The sequence below is a fragment of the Octodon degus genome, unplaced genomic scaffold (assembly GCF_000260255.1).
Source record: "Octodon degus isolate 3935 unplaced genomic scaffold, OctDeg1.0 scaffold00011, whole genome shotgun sequence".
In the NCBI taxonomy this organism is placed as follows: Eukaryota; Metazoa; Chordata; class Mammalia; order Rodentia; family Octodontidae; genus Octodon; species Octodon degus.
Genome location: NW_004524587.1, coordinates 241497 through 263829, shown reverse-complemented (window position 1 = coordinate 263829; position 22333 = coordinate 241497). Strand labels below are relative to the sequence as shown.

At 55.9% G+C, this 22333-nt stretch overlaps 1 protein-coding gene across 2 annotated transcripts in view; it reads left to right on the top strand.

The window, feature by feature from the left end:
• The window catches only part of Cmip (c-Maf inducing protein), a 190752-nt gene that overhangs the window by 113088 nt on the left and 55331 nt on the right, over positions 1 to 22333 (top strand). For both annotated transcript variants that reach the window (XM_004625758.2, XM_023709149.1), the window contains exon 3: positions 3358 to 3408. In XM_004625758.2, the coding sequence (XP_004625815.1) occupies positions 3358 to 3408 (51 nt within the window). The remainder of the gene's footprint in view (positions 1 to 3357; positions 3409 to 22333) is intronic.

Below are 22333 nucleotides of genomic sequence, written 5' to 3'. Positions count from 1 at the left end.
ACCCATCCATCCATCCACTCACCCATCCATCCATCCATCCATCTGTCCATCCACCCATCCATCATCCATCCATCCACCCACCCAGCATCTACCCATCCATCCATCCATCCATCCATCCATCCATCCACCCATTCACCCATCTACTCATCCATCCATCCACTCACCCATCCATCCATCCATCCATCTGTCCATCCATCCATCCATCCATCCATCCATCCATCCATCCATCCTTAAGCCTCTATGTGTTCTTCCATGCATCCATCCCTCCAGTCATTCATGACCCAGCAGCCAGCCAAACCTTCATTTCATAGAGTTTCGTGGACACAGTACAGTGCATAAGTCAGACATGTTTCCTAACCTCTCAGAGCCCATAACCTGGGAGAAAAGCACCGGACAGCTGATGCCAGGACAGTAAGATGTGTTGAGTAAGATATCATCATCTGACTCGGCTGGGGACAGGTTGGAAGCCACAGTCATTCCAGACAGGTGGCACCTCCGGTGGGAACTGCAAAGTGTGTGGGAGGTTGGCAGGTCCCAGAGGAAGGGAAGGCAAACGTGGGGCCTGGGCAGGAGGTGGGCAGAAGCATGGGGTAGCCGGGGTATGCTGTGGTGACCGGTGCTCCCAGTTGTGCAGGTTGTTACCCCCCTCAGTGTGTCCCTTGTGGACCTGTGGTCCATCACACCTGGAGGGTCATTTTGGTGTCATGGTCACTCACTTCATTGGCATAAGAAGTCACATGGTCGGGTGTGCTGTGTGCAGGGAAGGGGGCTGGAAATAGGACTGGTGATGGCCACAGCTGGTCTGGGCCTCAGATCCCTCATAGGAAGAGCAGAGCCGAGGAAAGTCAGGTCAGAAGAAGGTCCAGGTCCTTCCCTCATGATCCATAGCGTGCCCCACACTGCCCACATATGGGGTATATGTGGTGAGGCACGCACACACGCAGCATTCCTGGAGGTGGGAAGGCCGACTCCGTCCCTCAGCTGGCCTCAGTGCGCCTGGGCTGCCTCCTTTTGCAGGCTCTCTGGAGAACGCTCCTTGCCAGCTGTACCTCTAGAGGCCCATCCTTCCTTGGCACGTGGCTGTGTCTCTGTGACCTCTACTTCTGTCTCTAACCACCCCCCCCCACCTTCTGACTCCACTGGTCTTCTGCATAGAAGCTCCTGGATCCTCACCTTATGCGGGGAGCCCTCAGGAGAGGTTTACACCTCCTGAGCCTCAGTTTTCTCATCTGCCCTGAGAAATGCTGCCTTCACAGGCTGTCTCACAAATGTTGAACGAGCCATCCATGAAGTGCTTTGCCCTGCACCCATGCATCCTGAATCCCTGGCCCCTGCTGGCCGCATACCCCAACGCCTACTCCTAGTCCCTGCCATCGTGCACCGTGAACCCTTCCCTACCCTTTGCCATCTGCGCATCCTGAACCCCTAGCCTCTGCTGTCCGCACACCCTGAACCCCTAGCCTCTGCTGTCCACACACCCTGAACACCTAGCCTCTGCTGTCTGCATACCCTGAGCCCCCTGGTTTCTACTGTCTGCGCACCCTGAACCCCTAGCCTCTGCTGTCTGCGCACCCTGAACCCCTAGCCTCTGCTGTCTGCACACCCTGAACCCCTAGCCCCTGCTGTCTGCATACCCTGAACCCCTAGCCTCTGCTGTCCGCACACCCTGAACCCCTAGCCCCTGCTGTCCGCACACCCTGAACCCCTAGCCTCTGCTGTCCGCGCACCCTGAACCCCTAGCCTCTGCTGTCTGAACACCTTGAACCCCTAGCCCCTGCTGTCCTCTAGCCCCTGCTGTCCGCTCACCCTGAGCCTCTAGACCCTGCTGTCTCTGCACCCTAAGCCCCTAGCCCTTGCTCTCCGCGCACCCTGAGCCCCTAGCCCCTGCTGTCTGCATACCCTGAACCCCTAGCCTCTGCTGTCCGCACACCCTGAACCCCTAGCCTCTGCTGTCTGCACACCTTGAACCCCTAGCCCCTGCTGTCCTCTAGCCCCTGCTGTCCGCTCACCCTGAGCCTCTAGACCCTGCTGTCTCTGCACACTAAGCCCCTGGCCCTTGCTTTCCGCGCACCCTGAGCCCCTAGCCCCTGCCACCACTGGTGTAGAGCTGCTGGAGGCAAGCACCAGGGTAGCAGCTGGCATATCACCACTCATGGCTTCCTCAGGCCACTTTCTGCTCAAGAGGAATGGATGAGAATCACTGCAGGACTGCTTTCTGTTCGTCCCCCTGCCGTCTGCCCAGCTGTGCCGAAGCCTCTGGAGCCTCACACATGCATGCACGACCAGGGCGGGGATCCTCACTGCACAGCTTAGAACACTAAGGCGGAGTCACATGGGTCTCAGAATGAGCCCATGAAAGCATGCCATGGCTCAGCACAAATGCTTCGAGAAGCAGGCTGCCAAGGGTCTGCCTAGTGGGATCTCGAGGTCGCAGTCACTCCCTCTTTGAGATGAACACAGCACAGGAGCGCCTCGAAGCTGTTGTGAGGTGTCCTAGTTCCTTCTTTTTTTTTTTTTTTAATTTTATTTATTTATGTGTGTGTGTGTGTGTGTGTGTGTGTGTGTGCGCGCGCCCAGCACCCACCAGGGGGCGGGCTGGCTGGCATGTGGTGCTGGGGGATTGAACCGCGGTCCCTGTGTTTTGCTAAGCTTGTTCTAAGTAGGTGCTTTAGACCACTGAGCCATCTCACCAGCCCCCTAGTTCCTTCTTGATGACAGACAATACCCAATACCCATATCTTACATGGGAGTTTATTTCAGTTCACAGTTTGTAGGTTTCAGGCCCTAGTCAGCCGGTTCCAAGGCAGGGCTGCACCTGGCAGAGGGGCCTGACGGAGGGGAGCTGCTCCCTGCAGGGCTGGAAGCAGAGCAAACGAAAGCAGGAGGAGCCAGGAAGGGAGGAGGCGAACCTTCCAGGCCACGCCCCCCATGAGGCGCTTCCCTCAGGACCTCTGCTTCAGTCACCTCCCCAAGCCATGGCTGCAAGCACGAGACTCCTGGGGACATCTAGATCTCAACCAGAACATGGGGACTGCTGAGAGGATGTGCGAGTCCTGGGTCCTGGTGGAAGAGAGGCCCCAGAGAGCTTCCCACCTCTCACCTCCAGCCTGTGGCCCGCAGATCCACCTGCTCCCAAGACCTCCAACAAGTCAGGGTACAGCAGGCACAGCCCCAAGGGGAGGCCCTCATTCCCAGCCACGCCTCGGAAGCATAACATTCAGCATATCCCTTGGAAGGCTCCCTCCCGTCTCAGGGCAGACGCTGTTCCCAAGCAGGCAGGGGGCTTGTGTGCAGTCTGTGGGGTCCCCTGCCTGCTCCACATGTTGACCAGACCTTTCTCTGTTCTTGTCATTGCAGGCTGCTAACAGCTACCTTCGAGACCAGTGGTTCCACTCCCTACAGTGGAAGGTAAGTCCTGACTCTGCAGTGCTTTCTCAGTGGCCCCCTCCTTCCCAAACCCTGGCATAGTGAGGCAAGGCCAGCCTGCCACCAGAGGTGGGAGGCAGGGATACCTTGCCAGAAGCCTCTGCTCCTTGGTCCCCTGGCATCAGCTGCCACTTCCCACCCTGTGGAAACCCTGGCCCTGCATGGTGACACCTAACGCAGAGCCGTCCTGGCTTCCTCTGCATTCCTAGGCTGACTTCTGCCTCCAGCCCCATGTGGGCTGGGTCAGAGCCTCTGGCTCCCAGTGGGAATCAAACATCTAAGGGCACTCTCGAGGCCCGGGGCCAGCCGTCCTGGACAGAGGATCCGGGGACCTGGGATCTGAGTGCCGCTGTGGCCTGATGTGGGTTAGGGTCGCTCTTTGTGTCATGATTCTCTCTTCTCACCTGCTCCTGTCTCCCTGCTGTAATCCAGCATATGGAACAAGCCATGGCCCAGCATGGCCAGAGTGGTGGTGGCTGTCACAGCTGTCAGTCTCGCCTAGATTTGGAGCCTGGGCACAGGTTGCCTGCTGGGAGGGCAGAGGGACACTCAGGGCTTCTCTCTACCTCTGCAGAGGCACTGGACAGAAAGCCCCCAGAGAGGCACTCCTGCCCCCCAGGGGAACACTTTCCCTGTCAGCCATGGGTACTCTCCTTTTGCCTATAGCGCCAGGTCTCAGAGGCTGAGAAAGTTGCCAAGGTGCAGCTGCATGGGCTGAGCTCCTGCTGCTTGCAGGAGGTGTGCTTGGCTTGGCCACCGTCCCATTCTGGAGGCTCTGAGTGTCCCTGGCTGGGAGGCACCCGGCGCAGTTCAGAGGTGCCACCGAGAGCTTGGCTTCCTGTGGAAATGGGTCCCCTCTGCCTGCTTCTCACAGCGCAGAGGCCAGTGTCCCAGCGCAGGCAGTGTGTGTCAGACCTGCTGGGCCCCCAGGGGGCTGAATACCAGTGCAGTCAGGAGTGAAGGAGGCCACTTACCTCGAGGATGGCCTGTGGAGTCTCCTCCCTCTGGTCCCCAGGGTGTTAAGCTCATCTGTTTTTCTTAGCCCGGCTCGGGGCAGAATGTACTTAGGACTGACAGACGGGGGAAACACTTCATTCCAACGGTGCCGAGATCAGTATCAGCAGAGAAGGCTGTCTTTAGTGATGGTCCGTGGGGCCTGCCTTCAACCATGACTTGCGGGCACACCTGGAAGGCAGAGCCTGCGAAAGTTGTGACTGTTGCCCAGGTGCAAGGGATGAACAGGGGAGGGAACTGCAGGAGGCTTTGGCTAGAAAGGTGATTTAAAAGTGAAAGCTTGGAATGTTGAGACATTGGAGATTGACGCGGGGTCCACACATTGTATGAAACACACACAGGACATGAGTATACTCAGCCATAGTGGTATTTGCTTTGTATATGACTGCTTTATTTTATCAGTTAATTAAAAAAAAAAAAAAAAAAAAAAAGCATCCACTGATGGGCTGGGGATATAGCTCAGCGGCATAGCGCTTGCCTGGCAAGCACAAGGTCCTGAGTTCAATTCCCTGTATCCGCCCCCAAAAGCCTCCACTGCCAAGTGTGGTGGTGTACACCTGTAATCCCAGCACTTGGGAGGCAGAGGCAGGAAGATTGCCAGACTGGGCTACATTATGAGTTCATCTCAAAAATAAAAACAAGTAGCAGAGCAAAATCAGAGGTGTCGGAGATCAGACACCTACCTGGCAGTGTGCTGGCCCATCTGTGTCTAGGGATGAATGGACCTTCGTTCTCACAATAGGAGTAGGAGCTCCAGACTGTGTGAGTGTGTGCGTGCCTGTGTGTTTTCCCCTTTGACAGCTGCCCTCCCCATAATTTAAGTATGCCACCACCAGGTGGCAGTGGCGACCCAGTGCCCATCCCTTGATGTTCTTGCCTAGGCCCTTGACCACCTGGCGTGGTGAGTCAGCCCATCCTTCCTTTTCAAGTGGCAAGGAAGTACTAAGTGGCTTTGTAGGTACTGTCGGCTAGGCTACCAAGTGAGCTGGGAGACCGAGATCCAGGGTCTAGCTCTGTGGCCTAGCTACCCTGGTCTGGGTAGATTCCAACCAATAGGCTTGTGTCCAGACTCCCTTACTGGGTGTCTGCAGTGTGACAGACCTGGCTAGGTACCTTCCGGCTCACTGTCATTCAGCAGACGGAGGACCCAAGCTCAGAGAGGCTGAGCAGCCTGCCCACAGCTGTAAGAGCTGGACTCCAGGCCGCCTACCAAGGGCTGCCCAGGGAGGAAACGGCCGTGCAGCCGTGCTCCCTTCTGAGATCACGCTGCTTGGCCTTTCTCTTGATGTCACTTGATGCCCCAGGCCAGCGGCCCCTGTGGACAGAGTGCATCCTGTTGGCCTCTCACAACTGTGTCCCCTATTCTGTTCTAAGGGTGCAGGCTGGTGTCTCAGGCTCCCCGGCAGGGCAGATCTCCCCTCAGGGTCTGGAACCTGGTCTTGAGGCTCACAAACCTTCAGCCATTACAGCACAGAGAGCTGTCCAGAGCACGGCGCTGCAGGTTAATAGCGGTGTCAGGGAAGAGGGCACGTGCGGAAATCTCTGAAAAGGCCATTAGCAGGGCAGGAAGGAAGAAAGGCGGACGTACAGCATTGACCACAGGGTGTCTTGTGGTACCTGGCAGAATCTAAAGAAAATGCCTGTGCGGTGTGTTGCCCATTTGGGCTCCATGCTATTGGGGGTTCCTGTTTGTTTTCATTTGGTTTGAGACAGGGTCTCACTATGTAGTTCAGACTGGGCTGGAGCTCACTTTTTAACTCAGTCGAGGGTCCTCCTGCCTTAGCCTCCTGAGTGCTGGGATTATCAGGTGTGTGCCACCACGCATGCCCAGCTGCCAGTGTGTGCCCAGAGGGCCTGGGCAGTGGCTCAGGATGTGAGAGAGCGCGGCGCCTCCCCTGGCTACCAGTGCCCAGGTTGCTGGGCCCAGCTTCAAGTGTCTCCTTACCTTCCCCGAGTAGATAGTGCTGCCCTACGTGTTTGCGGGGGAGGGGCTGTGCAAAGAGAACTTGTCACTTCCCTGGGGTCCTGCCTGTCTTCCCGGCAGCTCCACTTTTCCTGCCTTGGCCAGCATTGGCCCGGGAGTCTGAGAGGGTGGGGATCTCAGGAAGGAGCAGCACCTCCTGTCCTGGGAAAGGGGCCAGGTGGCCTGGCTGCAGCTCCCCAGGGAGCGCCTGTTTGGCTTGGGTGCTGGGCCCCTGGGATCTCACAAGCGTAAACAGTCGTGTGGCTAACGAGGAGGCTTGCTCTGCCCTGACTCCCGCTGGGCCCAGAGCCCAGCTCTGGGGATACTGCCTTGCCAAGGGCCTGGGAGGGACAGGCCTCCCATGTGCACCAGGCAGAATCCTGGGTGTGCACTGTGACCCCAGGGGGGCCACTGCCCTCCACCCCCGGAAAAGGTGGAAGAGGGTGGAAAATAATGCCATATGATGGGGAGAGAACTGCAGGCCAGGATCCTCGTGTGAGTGCTGGCTGGGGTGGGGGAGCGGTCGTGCTGTTCAGTTTCCTCTCTGAAAGGCAGATTGATAACAGCAGCTTGTGTATGGGGTTCCCCCTGGGGTCTGACCCTTGGAGCACTGTCATGCCTGGCGCTGCCCTTTTCCTGGGCCTTTTCCTGTGTGTGTGTGTGTGTGTGTGTGTGTGTGTGTGTGTCTCCCTGTGTGTGTCCCTGATAGGAGACCTCACAAGAACTCTTGTCCATGTTCTGCTGCCACGCCCCAGAGCCTCTTCTCCCTTAGACTGAGCCCAGAGTACCCCAGCCACATGCAGGTGGACCTCCCATTTTACAGACAGAGAAACTGAGGCTAGGAGGCTATGCCACTCTCTCAAGGTGACACAGCTGTTACATGGCACAGCTGGCTTTGGTCTCAAGTCCACTTGGAGTGCCACTTCTTACCCTTTTCCTGCTGCACCTGCTTGGAAGGCGCATTGGCCTTGGTCACACAGGCTTACGTAAGAGCTTTACCCCTCCAGGTCCTGGGGATGGCACTGTGAAGAGTGTGGCAGTTAACCTGCCACCTGCAGGCCCCGGTCCTTAGAGTTCACACTGGTTGCCGTGTTCGGTCCTGCATGCCAGCATGGGCAGGCGCGCTGTCACCACCCCCCGCGCTGCCCTGCTCCTGGGCCCTGGGCCATCACTGGCGTCTAGGACCCTGGAAAGCAGGGCCCTTGGAGGGACCACACTCCTGGCACACGCACCGCCCAGCGCCCCGTTGCTGTGCCGGGCATAACTAATCAATCTCCCCATTTCCGTGACCCAGAACTCTCTCCCGAAGCCCGTGAATGTTGACCCGGTGGGCTGAGGCGTGCAGGTCCCAGCGCACTCTTGGCACACTCTTCGCATGCCTGCTGACTGTCACTGTCCGGCCTGTGGCCCACTGGGTCTCCATAGCGCTTCCAGGCAGGCCCGAGGTGCAGATGCCTTCTGCACAGGACAGCACTGTGGACTCTGAGAAGGAAGGCGCAGGCAGAGACGGCGCGGGTCCAACAGGCAGGAGCGCCATAAGATTAATTTCTGGCTGGCCGTCAGAGGGCCTTGTGACCTCTTAAGAGGGGATCAGAGGGACTTGGGGAGCCCTGGGAAGCAGAGGTTTTCCCACCTGGCGGGGAGCTTGGCAGGAGGGAGCTGCCGGGCTGAGCCGGAGAGCACAAGTACCAGCAGAACCCAAGGGTGGCAAGCTGTGGGGCCCGCGCCACGGTCCCCTGGGAAGGCCGTGTTTCTAGGTCTCCTGGCCACAGTGTGGGCTCTCAGTGGGTCGCAAGGGGCCCGTAACTAACAACAAGGGGCTCTTCCGGGAATGAAACCAACAAGTGGCAGTGGCTGCACAGCCTTGGGGAGCAGAGGCCAGCTCTCCCAGGCTCCCTTTACAGATAAAACAGTTATTAGGTACCTGCTTACGGGTGTCAGCAGCTGGGTGAGACTTCCATAGTGGTGGGCTCCAGGACCCCAGCCTGGCCAGTCTGTGCGGGAGGAGCAGCCGAGAGTGCAGGGGGCCTAGTGCAGGGCCGCTCAGCTGGATTAGACCCTGGCTGGTGGCCGCCTGTCCGGGAGGGATCAGGGCCTGCTGGCTTCTCCCATAGGAATCCTGTACCTAGGCAGGGCGAGCCTGGGCACGGACAGGGCTGTCTGAGCACACTGTCTTCTTCCCCAGTTAGATCTCCCTGCAGAACAGACCTGTGTGTCATCTTTAAGTTAGCTTTTCTCAAAGGACAGACCTATGGGAGAGCGTGCAGGCAGAAGGAGCTGCGTTGGATCTGCCACCCACCCGGTTGGGACAGGGGCACAGCCACCCCAGGGGGCCCTAGCTGCACCTTGCTTTGGACCACCACCGCCCGCTCCTGGCAGCGTAGAATGGAGCCACACAGTCTGAACTCAGTGACCCAGCTTCGGAGGCGGCGATGGGTCTGAGGCCTGCTGTACTGCCTGCGTGCTGGGGGCTCGTTTGTGGCGTGGCCGAGGCTGGAAGGCGTCCTGTTCTGCTCTGTGCTCTCGGTCTGTGCACCAGCATGGGCGGGTGTGTCAGCGTGGGGCAGTTCTGCGTAGATAGGCCCGAGATGTAGCGTCACCTTAAGGTAGCTCTGGCTGGCAGTTTTCCAGAGTGGCTGTACCAGTTATGCCAGCGATGCTGAGCCTTTTAGAGACCGCGTGTCCAAACTGCAGTCGAAACCCATGCGTTTATCACCACGTGCCAACGCCGCAATTAACCTGAATTCTGAGGCTTTAGTTTCCAAAAAGAATCCCATACACTTGGCCCAAGTGCCATAGGTTCGCCACTGCTGAAATCATTCTTGGACACTACTTATGGAGGAGTATGATAGCCCTAAAACAGGGGACTTCTGAGTTACACTTACTAGGGCTTTTTAAAAGTATTGAAAAGGTAAAGAGTGCTTAAAAAAAAAAATCCCACCATATCTTTTAAATGATTATTAACTTTTTAAATGATTATTAACTCAAACTACAGCTTATATTGATCAAAATGCGCACAGTTTGGCTGTGGAGTATAAGTGTTGCCTCCGGCGTCACCTGAGTAACCACCGCCTAAATTTCCATCACCCCAGAAAACGCCCCCGGTGTCCCTTTCTGGCCAGTATCCCACCCCACCTGTCACATTATGGTTTGTGTCTAGATGTCCCCCAAAGCCTCACTCAGCCATGGGGGGCGCTTTTTCAGAGGTGGCGGGACCTAGAGAGTGTGATGCTGGGGTCAAGCTACACCCGCCCGAGGCGGGCAGCCTGTAGATGATACAAGCGACAGAAGGAGTCTTGCTTTCCTTGCCGCTCTTGCTGTCTCCTTCCACCATGAACAGCTGCCCTCTGCCATGTGCCACCCTGCCTCGGAGCCAGCTGACCATGGACTGAAACCTCTACAAACTGTGAGCTAAATAAACCTTTCTCCCCTTAATGTTGAGAGTCAGGTATTATGTCTCCGCAACAAGAAAAGTAGCTAAGACAGTGCTGACATGGTAACTGTGCAAAGTGTCCAGGGTTAATCTCCCTCAGGTCTGCTTTCCCCGAGGCAGCGGCTGTTAGTGGTCTTATGGGGCCTCTCTGAAGGTTCTTGGAGTATTTCCTTTTTAAACATCATACCGACTATGTTATCTATACTCTCATCGGTGGTGGCCCCTGTCCTGTGGACAGGTGATGTTGCTGGTGATACATACAGATCCACCTGCTTCCTTTGGGCGATTGCTAGTCAGTGGTTGCCCTTCCTCAGGGAGGATATGTCCCAGAACCCTTCACCTAGCGTGTAACTGCCGTACAGTTCTTTCTCCTGTAGGCCCAGCAACGTGGCCGTAGAGCCCTAGAGCTCACCTTTCCTTCCCTAGTTTGTAGCCCTGTGCTTCCTTTAAAGGCATCTTGCTCTTGCCCTTTGAGGTCATTGTTAAGTAATATAAAAGCTATGTGAAGCTGGGCATGGTGCTACACCCTTGTATTTCAGCACTCAGGAGGCTGAAGCAGGAGGGTTGCTTCAAACTCATGCCTAAACCCAGTCATATAGTTCATGGCCAATCTGAACCTGAACTATATAGCAAGACCCTGTCTCCAAAAACCAAAAAAGAGGAAGAACTACTTGAATACAGGCACTTCTGCATGGCCACATCGGGTCAGTGAGCTGCTGTTACTAACGAGCTAGCAGCATATACTGCGTGGATACGTCCTCCAGGCAGGATGACACAGGCTACCAAAAGCTTCGCCCTGCCACTGAGAACAAACAGCGGTTAAAGTTCATGAAAGATTTGCTCCTGGGATTTTCCACTGATTTTTCCATACCCCAGTGACCTTAGGTAACTGAACCACAGGTGAGAGCAGACTGCTGTGTTCTGTTCTGTCAAGATCATGCTAGAGGGGACTTCAGATCTTTCAGTAAAACACTGTCCCCGGTGCCTGGCCAGTGCTCCTCTCCTCGTACATTCCTGTCCCAGGTCAGAGGCCCCAGCCTGCGCTTGGGACCTCCTGTGTGACTGTCTTCCGTAGCCCTCCAGAGCCACACAGCACGGTGGCCCTGCCAGCAGCCAAAAAGAAGTGGTATTTGTGGGTTGTAGGCCCCCCCCCCCCAGCAAGGAAGAGGGGCCAGAATGTTCGTGTGTCCTCCGTCCAGTGCACACTCTGATGGGGCTGATGAGTCACTGAGCCATACAAGGAAATTTGTCACGTAAATGGTTTGTGGGCGAACTGCTTTCTGGCCTGTAAGGCAGAATTTTGTGTTTTTCTCTCGCTGTCTGTAGATGAGTTTTCCAAACAGAACCAGAAGGTAAGTGTCCTCGGTAGCAAGGCCTTTGTTCTGCAGGAGGCCCAGGTTGTGTGGTGGCTGGGGGCCCAGCTAGGGTAGGAGGGAGGGAGCCCACTGCGCTGCTGTTGACACAGGCCACACAGAAACTGAGAGGAGTAGCAGAAGGGCTGGCCAGGTAGCTCAGTAGAGTAAAGCGCCTGCAAGCAGGTGCGGGGGCCAGGGGTTCGATCCCCAGGGCTGCTGTGCTGGCCCTGCCCAGGGTGTGCTGAGATGGCATTTGAGACTGGGTGTGGTGGTTTGCGCCTGTAATCCCATCTCTTGGGGTGGCAGTAAACAGGCAGATTACTACAAGTCCGATCTAGTAGTGAGACCTTGAACACACTTTAGACCCTTCCCTAAAATTAAAAAAAAAAAAAGAGCAACAAAATCCCCAAGAGGAATTAGGGCCTCACCCCAGCCGAGGCCATTAGAGATGCCCAAGGGGGCACAGCTCAGCTCTGCAAGAAAGGAGTTGGGAGAGGGACTTGTCAGCAAGGAGTAGTTGGTGCTTACAGCACGAGCCCCTGGTGGCTGTGACGTCCCTGCTCCCTGGTCAGCCCCAGCACACTCTGGGGCCAGTCAGCAGTTCTTTATAAAAAGTCCTGAGATGGACAGAGACCCCTCTAGGGCAGAATGCCAAGACAAGATCCTTTGGAAAACTGGGTAACTTATGACCTCTGGGCTAGAACAGGTGTCAAGGACCTTAAAAAGTACACCCCGGAGGAGGTGATCACGGGAAAGATGACCCTGGGAAGAATGGTGGCAGATCCCAGGGCCTTCATGGTTGCCTTTGAGGCCCTGTTGCTGTCCACAGTGAATTTTCCAGCTCACAGTGGCCTCTTCTTGTCCCAGCATCCTGGCCACGGTGGGCTCAGGAGTTTTGAACCAGTAACTGAGTAGTTCTCAGATTGGACCAGCAGCCGTCAGGGTCACATGGAGGATGTGTTAAAGAGGCAGTCCAGCAACCCCTCCCTCTACCCCACTTGTTTAAGAGACAAGAAATTTGCATCTCTAAATTCCCAGATGGTAGCCGTGGAAACTACTCTTAGGTTTTTAATGAAGCACTGTTCTTGGTACCAGGAGCACATCCGGGTTTGAAAACCTCTGCAGCAGCCTTAACAAAGGGAAGCACAGTAAGCATTTAAGTGCCGCCTGCTTTCTTGACTTCATCTCTGCTGTTTTGTCCAGACCACAGTATCCCCAGGAGGTGGCTGTTACTGCCACATACATCCCAGCAGATTTTAAACCCAGGGTCTGGACCCCTCCTGCTCCCATCAGGCTGTCTTGCTGGGCTCCTCACTGTGGAGAGCAAGCACTGCACTTGATCGTGTCTCTGTCTGTGTGGGTGACAAGCAGCTGGACACTCAGACTCCTAGGGTGCCCATGGCTCCCCATGGGATTCTCAGAGGGTCCCCATCCTATCCCCTGTGCATGGCCTACAGGGAGCGCCCCAGGAAGCACTGTCTCTGTGTGGAGACGGACCTGGACGACTCTCCTTGGAAGCAGAGCGCTTATCTCCACCTTGGCTCCCCTGGCCGTATTTCCATGTATTGATGTGTCCAGAGCTGGCTCGAACTTTTCCTTCCATTGGCTTTAAGCAGTGCAAATCAGTCTATCTGAGGTGCTGATGTGTAGTTTGTTTGGGGTTTTTGTGGGTTTTGTTTACTTGCTTGTTTTGTTTTGTTCTTCTGAGACAGGGTCTCACTATGCAGCCCAGCCTGTCCTTGAGCTCGTTTTGTAGCCCAGGCTGGCCTGGAACTTGACAATGACCCTCCTGTCTCAGCCTCCTGAGTGCTGAGATTACAGGTGTGCACCACCCCGCCCAGCCTGGTGTGTAGTTTTTAAAACTAGGCAGCAGTCTGGCAGGAGGGAGGGAGAGTCATGCTCCAGCTGGGATCTGGCCTTGGGATCTTGTATGCCTTCCCAGGGCATGCAAGATTACGCATCAGAGCTGAAGCACAGACCCCAAGACATTAGATAGCACCTCAGCTGTGTCATGCAGGTTGCTCTTTCTGCATAGCCTTCTCGCTGCACACTGCAGAGGTGAGTGCAGGCCGCCTGCCCAGCCTGCTGAGAGCCCAGCTGCTTCCCACCATTCTCAGTCACTCATCCTCAGGCCACTCCTTCCTTCGTGAATGAGTAAAGCCCCGGTTCAGCCTTGGAGGAGAAGGCCTTTGTTCCAGACAGCCATTACCATGGCTGGACTTAGGACCCCTTGGCTCCCCACAGCTATAAATATACCTTAGTGTCATTCTCCCCACGTGTAGGTTGGAATTAACTCAAAAGAATTCCGGTAACTTTTCCATGGGATTACAAATACAAACTTCCCAGGCTGCCACAAGGACCAGGAGGGGCGCTCTGTATAGCAGCAGCTGTCCCTGCTGGAAAGGGGCAGGAGTGCGCCTGCGCCTTGTCCTGCGTCCACACGTCACAGCCCGTCCTGAGGAGCATGTTAGAGACCACTGTGGTCTGGACACCTCGCAGGGCGCGCACACATCAAGGCCTCTGCGGTAGCAGCTGGGCCTGGGACCCTGGGACTCAGACCAAGGGAGGCCGCCCAGCCAGGAGCAGAGGCTTCCACACAAAGCCACACCGGGCAAAGGCTTTTGAAGTGCTGCAAGCAGGAGATAGAGTTCCTGGGAAAATAAACAACAAGGCCCCCGCAGAGATGCTACCGTCTAGAGGCTGCACCGGGAAATCCTCACTTGGGACAGAGAGTTTCCTTTCTCAGAGGAAGCAGGCCCCACCACACACACACCCTGGTTTCAGGCAGGGCCCGGAGCCCGGGCCACCCCCCTTAGCGCAGACAGAGCAGCCTCTGCGGCAGTATTTGCATGTTGAGCTGATGGCGTGGGTGACAGTGAATCATGATGTGTGCTCAGAGGGACTGCCTCAAATGAAGAATTAAGAAGAGGCCACCACCAGATTGGGGGCAAAGAGCACTTTGACCCAGGGCAGCCCTGCTTGGGAGGCAGGACCCGGTCTCTGAGGTCACGGAGCCTAAGCTGGTCGCACCACCAGGAGTGACCCTAGGGAGGAGCGCACGTGGGCTGAAGTCAGACAGCTGGGCTGCCGTGGCCGGGGTGGGGGTTTCTGGTGGGCGTCCCACCTCTGTGGGCACATTTGACAGGCAATGGCGGGAGTTGTCTGCGTGACTCCTGCCAGGTCTGGCGAGAAAAGGCCGGAGGCACGGATGTGCGCAGGTCTGGCGCCACTTTCTAAATGAAGTGGAGACCCCAAACTTCCCTGTGCTCTTGCATGCGATCACAAGGGACTGTAGAGGAGGATATGAAGTGGCCTGGACCAGGGGCCTGCAGGCCGGCCAACCCTGTGGTTTTATGCATAAGAGGGGCTGGGAGCACAGCCCTGCCCTCTGCCGCAGCACCCAGTGTATTTACAGCGAGGCCCTTGGAAGCTGCTTTCTGAGCCCTGCATGTGCCCTGCGGTGTTAGCATGGGTGGCAGGGACAAAGGACAGTGGGGAGGGTGAAGAAGAGCCGGCATGTACAGTGTGGCACAGGTTTATGTGCAGGCTTGCACTGTGCGTGCGTGCGTGCGTGTGTGTGTGTGTGTGTGTGTGTGTGTGTGTACAGAAGGAATCTGTGGAATGATGTCACAGGACAGAATGCCTGTGCTCGCTTGATTTATTTTATTTATTACTTATTTCTTCATGAAATAGGTAAAGTTCTTGCTATTGTAGTCAGGCTGAACTTCCAATGCTCCCGCCTCAGCCTCCTAGAGTGCTGGGATTACAGGACGCACCACCGCACCTGGCTGCTCCTGGACTCTTTACCCCCTTCCCTATGCTGTCCTGGGTGCCTCTGATTTCTTTCTTTCTTTCTTTCTTTCTTTCTTTCTTTCTTTCTTTTCTATTTTCTTTCTTTTCTATTCTTTTTTTTTTTTTTTTTTGGTGGAACTGGGGATTGAACTCAGGCCCTTGCGCTTGCCAGGTAAGTGCTTATTCTACTGAGCCATCTCCCTGGCCCCTCTGATTTCCAAAGAACCCATGTTACCATAAAGTCAGCTCATTTACCCAGCCACCAGCATGCCCCGGGGACCACTACAAAGCGAGAGTCCAGGCTGTCAGGTCCTCCCAGTTGTTCCGTGTCCATAACGGGGTAGGGTCAGAGCTGGGGTCCTGAAGAGCTTGCGGATTCTGCAGAAGGTGCGATGCCACCGCTGCATCCCCATTGCTGAAACCCTTCTGGGCTCTTTCCTCAACTGCTGTTTAATTAAGTTTCCAATGCATACAGCAACTGGAGCATTACAGAAGCAGCCTAACCCTGGCCTGTGTCTCCAGGGCCATGTGGGAGGGGTGTGTGTGTGTGTGTGTGTGTGTGTGTGTGTGTGTTGCTGGGGCATGAGCCCAGAGGTGCTCTTCTACAGAGCTTCAACCCCAGACCTTAATATTTTTTAAGACAAAAGCTCACCAGGTTGCTCAGGTGGGACTTGAACTTGCGATTCTCCTGCAGCCACCTCCCTCAATGTGGGGATTAGACACCCATGAGTTTGCTTCCTTTTAAGGCTGAGTGGCACCCTATCACATATGGTACACTTACCTGTTCACCCTGATGGACGTGGGTTGCTTCCCCTGCCGGGCTCATGTGGACACCACTGCTGTGAACATGGTGTTTGGACACCAGTGCCCAGAAAGGGCCCAAGGCCTGGGTTCCACAGCCCATGATGCCAGTCTCATGGTATCGGCAGGGGGTTGGGCTCTGCTGTGGCGCCTTGGTTATTCTCTGAGATGGTTCCTGAGGTCCCTGGCAGTGCCGAGCACCAGGGCTTCCTGTGGCTGTCCCTGGCTGCTGTCCTGTGGGTGTCCTGGAGCTGTCATGATAAACCACCAAGACCAGGGGTCTTCAAGCAACAGAAACTTGTTCTGTCTGGTGCTCGGGCCAGAAGACCAATGCCAGGGTCAGCAGGGCCGTTGTCCCTCTTGGGCCCTGGGGTTTCTGTCCTGTGCACAGGTGCAGTGCTGGGGTATTTCCTGTCCCTGTGACCTTTTTACACCAGTCTTTGGGTTTAGGGCCCATCCTAACCCAGTGTGACCTCACCTATTTTCCAATGAGGTCCCAGCCAGATTGTAGTGGTTAGGACTTACACATACCTTTTGGGGAATCACAACTTAACCCACGACACCAGCTGTGTAACGTTGGACTTCGGAGTGACTGCTCTGCAGCTGCATCTCCTCCGTATTTGGGACAGGATAGGCAGAGGTGACAGCAAGGCATGGGAAGGTTCAGGCGAAATGCAGGTAAGCAGGTCCATCCCACCTTGCGTGTCAGAATCTGCAGCTGCCCAGGCCCTGGTGATTGCTGCCCAGGGGACCAGGATGAAGCGTTTGGTGCAGGGCCCTGCTGCGGCAAAGCTGTAGCACCTGTCAGCTGTTCCCTCTGATGATCAACTCGTCCCAGCCCTTTCTGCCTTTTACAAATACACAGAGCCTCATCCACACACCCGTTGTGGCTCTAGGCACAGCGCAGAACACTGCAGAGACAGCAGAGGCTTCGCCCCTGCCCCCGAGGAGCTCGTAGCTCAGTGAGCAAAACAGCACGTACAATTTTTAATGTGTACAGGCAGCATCCGTGGGATGATTGGATTTTCCCAGGGTGCAGCAGGCCTGCAGTGCAGGTAGGATGTGGTACCCTGCTGAGAGACTGACAGCAAAGCCAGTCATCTCCCCACTAGCCAGACTCATGGTTGCCCAGGCAACCAGCCAAAGCCCAGAGCCAGCAGAGCAGGCCACCTCCCGCACACTGCTGTTTCCTTGGCAGTGGTAATAGCTGTGGGGAGGCGCCTCTGGTGGGCACTTAGGGGACCGAGTGCCATAGCCCTGCGCCTCATTTAGGCAAATCACCCGTCGCCCTGGGAGCCGGTTTCAGGCAGACACCAGCTCCAGCCAGTGTGCAGCTGCCCTGGGCAGCCAAGAAGGAGAGGAGGATCGGCAGCTGGCAGGAAGTGGCGGCATGGATGAGGCACAGGAAGCACAGGGTCTACTCCTGTGACATGAGGGTCAGGCACTCAGGGTACAAACCAGCCCTGGGTCCCACTTCTCGCTGGCTCTACTGGCTACGTCACCTCACCCTTGGCCTCAGTTTTCTGATCTGCACAGTGGGTCGGATTATAGCACACATCTCACAGGTTGTGAGGGAGACTGCGGTAGTTTATTGGAGCACTTGGCACAGGGCCTGGCCTCCAGAGGGGAGAGCACTGTGCGCTGGGGTCATGTACACAACTCCTGGGCACTGTAGTGGTGCCTTGTGGGGTGGTAGCCGTCACCACTGCACTTAGCGATGTTGTGAGACTTTTGTACCAGGCCCTGCTCTCCAGCCAGGTGGGGCCAGCCTGTTTCCTTCACTTCCCACCATGGATGTCCCTATGCCTTTTGGGAAGCCCTTGGCTAATGTATCTGGGCATCAACCAGACCAGCAGGTGACCATGCGTAACTGTGTGGCTGAATCAGGGTCCTCTGAATGACCCACTTAACGCTGCACTGTCCCGTGGCAGAACTCAGGCCAGCAGGGCACAATCTGGTACCAGAGCAGGGTGGTGGACATATACATGCTGGCAAAAATCGATGCCCCATGTGCGTGGCAGCGAGTTCACTGTGGCCAGCGGCAGGAAGGAACAGCATGCCTGCCGGCAGAGCCGAGCAGCTGCGCTGGGCTCACTCCGTCCCGCTGGTCTGTCCCAGCGTGGAGTATCACTCAACTGCTGAGGCAGGTGAAGTGCCAGCGCGAAACGCATTGTGGGTGAGCCTGACCGCCGGGCACAGGCCAGGCACGAAAGGCCACTTCTGTCAGTGTCCAAGCGAGAAACTGCGAGATGGGAAGGGGACCAATGGCTGGGCTGGGGGCGGGGCAGGAAGGGCTGTTCCGTGGTCCTGTGGCTCCTGTGGGCGGTAGCTGCACAGCCCCGAGATGTGCCTAGTGCCACTGAGCCAAGCACGTCGGTGGTTATTTTTGTGGTGTGTGGATTTTACCTCAATAGTGCGGGTGTGTATGTGGATGTGTGTACATAACAGGGCCAGCAGAGTTGGGCCTCGGGCCGGACCCCAGGCAGCCAGGGCGGGTCTTGCTGGTGTACTGTTTCCTGGAGATGGAGGAGCTAAACTTATCAAGGGAAAGATCCTAATTGCAGAGAAAAGCAAATAGCACTCAGCCTCATCTCAGAAGATCTGTAGATCAGAAAGGCCTGGTCTAGAAGAAAAACAAACAAAATGTGCGTGTGTGGTATTTCTTTAAAACAAATTTGAGGAAGTCCTTTATGGTGAATGTCTTCTAGTTCTTTAAAACTCCACCAGGCACTTCCTGGAGACTGCCCGGAGGTGGGAGGGCTCTTATCTCTCTGGACACAGGTAGCCTCCTCCCCCTGGAAGCCAACAGCGTGGCTTGGATTGAGCTGCGTAGCAGGTGTCAGAGGGAAGGCGGGGAGCGCTTGGATGCTTGGGGTCTCTGCAGAGTTCTGAGGGGGGCAGAGAGTTTAGGTGCGAGCAGGTTTGGGTCGATGCTCAAGAGCTGGGGGCAGGGGGCAGCTTGGAGTTGTACCTGTCACTGCTGAAGTCAAGATGAAGTCTGTGCTGCTCAAAGGATTCGACATTGTTGCTTGGGAGAGGTGGCGATTCACCTGTGCCGGCCAGCACGGGCGGCCACAGCGAGCCTGGAGCCTGGGAAGCCAGGGAGCTTTGCAGTCTTTCTGGACCTGCAGGGCTCAGCTGCAGACAGCACCGCGGTAGAGACTGCGCAAGCCTCAGGCAGCTCCAGCAAGGGGGTGGCTTGGGAAGGGAGGGCGTGGCAGTGGCCGTCTCCTGGTGCTGGGGACAGTGCTCCCTGCACACAGGCTGGCCCTCGCAGCAGTAGGGACACCTAGACTAGTGTAGATGGGCCTCTGGGCTGTGGTGATAGAGGGGACCCCAATATGTCAGGACCGCACTGCCCAGTACAGCTGTGGGAAGCGATGACAGCGTTGTCTCTGCATTGTCGTAGGGCAGCCGTAGCTCCCGCAGCGTGCCAGTGTGACCGCGGCACTGGGCTTTCCCCTGGGCTTATTCTAATGAAGTTCTGTGTAAGCAGCCACATGGGGCCTGGAGCGCTCCAACTGGACAGCTCCATGCTAGGACCCGTGCTGGAAAGATGCCTCCAAGGCCCATTCGTCCCTGCGGGGTCCTCCTCCCTGCCGCAGCTCCACCGAGCTCCTGCGGCTGCTCTCCTCCTGCCAGGTGGTAGGGAGCATGCGTGCGAGTGTGTGTGAGTCCCTGAGCTGCAGCAGCCCGGTCCTGGAGAGCTTACGGTACAGTCAGAGCCACGCCTCTCCCGGCCGGGGGCGCATTCCTGGTAACCGCTAGCTCGCTCGCTCGCTCGCTCGTGACCCATGGAAGAGCAACAGGCTCTGCTTTCTGAGGCCTGAGAGCCTCAGTGTCCGTGCCTGTTTCTGCTACGGGAGCAGTTACCAGAGAGATGGCGGGTATCACCCAGGTAACGTCCCTTCCCTGACACACACAGAGGGCGAGGACAGCAATGGAGTGACTGGCTCTGCCAGACGGAAGCGGGAGACACTGCCTGCTGGCTCTGTTTGCTGTTGGCTGGTGGTGCTGAGGCGCGGGTGTGGGGAGCCCTCCGAGTCCCGCCTGCTTTTGGATACTCACTGCCTGGGCTTGGTAGGTGGAAACCATTAGTGCCACTAGGAACTGGGCTGTTTTATACGTAATGTTTCCGAGATGCTCACGGAGCCGTTGACAGCTGTTCTTCCTTTGCTGCTTTGTAGATGGAGAAACGAAGATGCCAGTCATAGCCTTTGGGTTCTGTGAACACCAGGGCCAGCCTGCTTTGCTTGCTCTGAGTATCCTTATGCCTACACAGTTCTTGGCACATGGGGGTAGACGGTTTCAAGGGGTCTCTGTTGGATGAGTGGATGGATGAGGTGTGGGTAGATGAGCGGATGGATGCATGAATGTAGGATGGAAGGATGACTAGATGATAGCTGGCAGATGAGCGCAAGGTGGTTTGATGGCTCGGAGTTAGGTAAATGGATGGGTGGGTAGATGGACGAAGTAGAGCTTAGAATTGGGGTAAAGTCTGCTTATTGCCAAACCTGTACTCTTAACCACAGAGTCATACTTATTTCAGCTGTGTGTGATGCACTCTTACCTCCCTAAGATGTCTTTTTTTTTTTTTTTTTTTTCTGGAACTGGGGATTGAACGTGGGCCTTTGCGCTTGCCAGGGAAGCGCTTATTCTGCTGAGCAACCTCCCTGGTCCATCTTTTTTTTTTTTTTTTTAAGATAACTTATATGAGGTATAATTTACATGATATAAAATTCACTGGTTGTAAAAATGCCATTTAATGATGTTAGTAAATTTATAAGAGTTGTGCAGCCATCATCAGGATCCAGTTTTAAGACATTTCTGCTTCCTGAAAGATGCCTTTGAGGTTCTCTGACTGGGCCATTTTCTTGCTGCCAGTTTGCCCTTTTAGACACTTCACAGAGTGCTGTGCCTCTTGGGCCTGGCTTGTCTCACTTCCCTAATGGCCATGCAGTTCACACCAAAGTGTGAACGAGTTCCTTGCTTTTTGTCCCTGGAGACTGTGGCTAACCCCCACCCTAACTTTGGTCCATTCATTCACAGACGGGAGCAGTTTCTTGGACACCTATGTGCATGTCCTCGTACGTAGTGTGCTTCTTTTTCTCACGGGCAGATTTCTAAGAACAGAACTGTTGGGCCTTGTGATGAGTGTATGTTTAACATTCAGGAAACCGTCCAACTGTTGCCTGCTGTGGCTGCACCAGCCTCTTCCTCCGGCAGTGCAAAGGACTCCAGTTCCTGCTTCCCCACACTCTTGCCAACATTTCCTGGTGTCTGGTTTTTGCTTCAAGCCATCCTAGCAGGTGCAAAACTCATGGCTTCTCTGTATGGTTTAGCTCACACTTCCTTGGGGGCTAATGATGTCCCCATCCTGTGACCTCCTGGGCTGGGATTTGACCTTGTGAGCCAGGACTCTGCAAACCTTGTCTATCAAGGGCTGGAGAGCAAATATTTGGATCTTCATGGGCCGCATTCAATTTCCATTGCATAATCTGCATTGGTTTTTTTCTTAAATACTCTTAAAAACACCAAAGATCATTCCTGGTTTCATTATACAAACCCATGCGGGGATGCTGGGTTTGGTCCCCATAAGCAGTTTCCACCCGGCTTTAATTCAGCCTGCTATAGTGCCAGCTGTGGCTCTTGTCCACATGGGGCAAACCACTAGGCCACCCACCCCCTGGCAGAGAGGGCTCTGTGGTGAGCAGAAAGCTGGGCTCCGGAGGGTGAGGGTTCCAGAGGTGGCTTCTTCCCACCCCTCATGATTCATCCAGTGCCTGTTGAGCTCATCAGAGCGTCCAGGATGACACATGCCACTTTGTCACTGGGAGTGGCCAGGCCCCATTGCCCTGGACAGGCCGCCCTGTGCCCAGCCACCTGGAGCAGCAGCCTCTCCTGCCCACACCTCAAGCTGGCAGTGTCACAGCCTGCCGTCCACCGCTGCTCCCATGCCCTCCTCCATGGGCCCTCAGCCCCTGGTCATCTGCGCCTAGCACTCAGAACCCATGGATGTGTTCCTGTGCCTCTCCCCGTTCCTGTCACTGCCCCTATCTGGCTCCTTAGTTCTGACCAGTGTGCTTGGCCAGAGCTGTTTCTGGCTCCTGCATTGTCTCCTTCTGGCCACTTGGCCTCAGAAAGTCACCTGCCCTCCCAGGCGCAGAGGAGGCTGACAGCTGCACCCTAGCACTGCCTGCTGGCCACAGCCCTATCCCTTGGATGCCCAGACTGGGCCCCAGTGTGTAGAGTGGGACTTCTGTGGCCTGGGCCCAGTCACTTGAAACTGTAGGAGAGGAACAGGAATAGGGCAGGTGCCACGCCCCCCGCTTCTTGTGCTCAATCCCAGGGCTGAGCTGCCCACCTCTAAGAGTCCCCAGAAGGACCAAGCACCCCCAGCCCGTGGAGGGGGATACGGCAGCTGCCAGTGTCATCGTGCTTAGTGGTGCCCGTGTATCGACCGTCTTCTCCCCAGTGTTTCCTACAGCCACGTCACAAATCGATAACCCATTTGCACTCCATTCCTTGTCTCAGGGTCTGCTTCCAGGC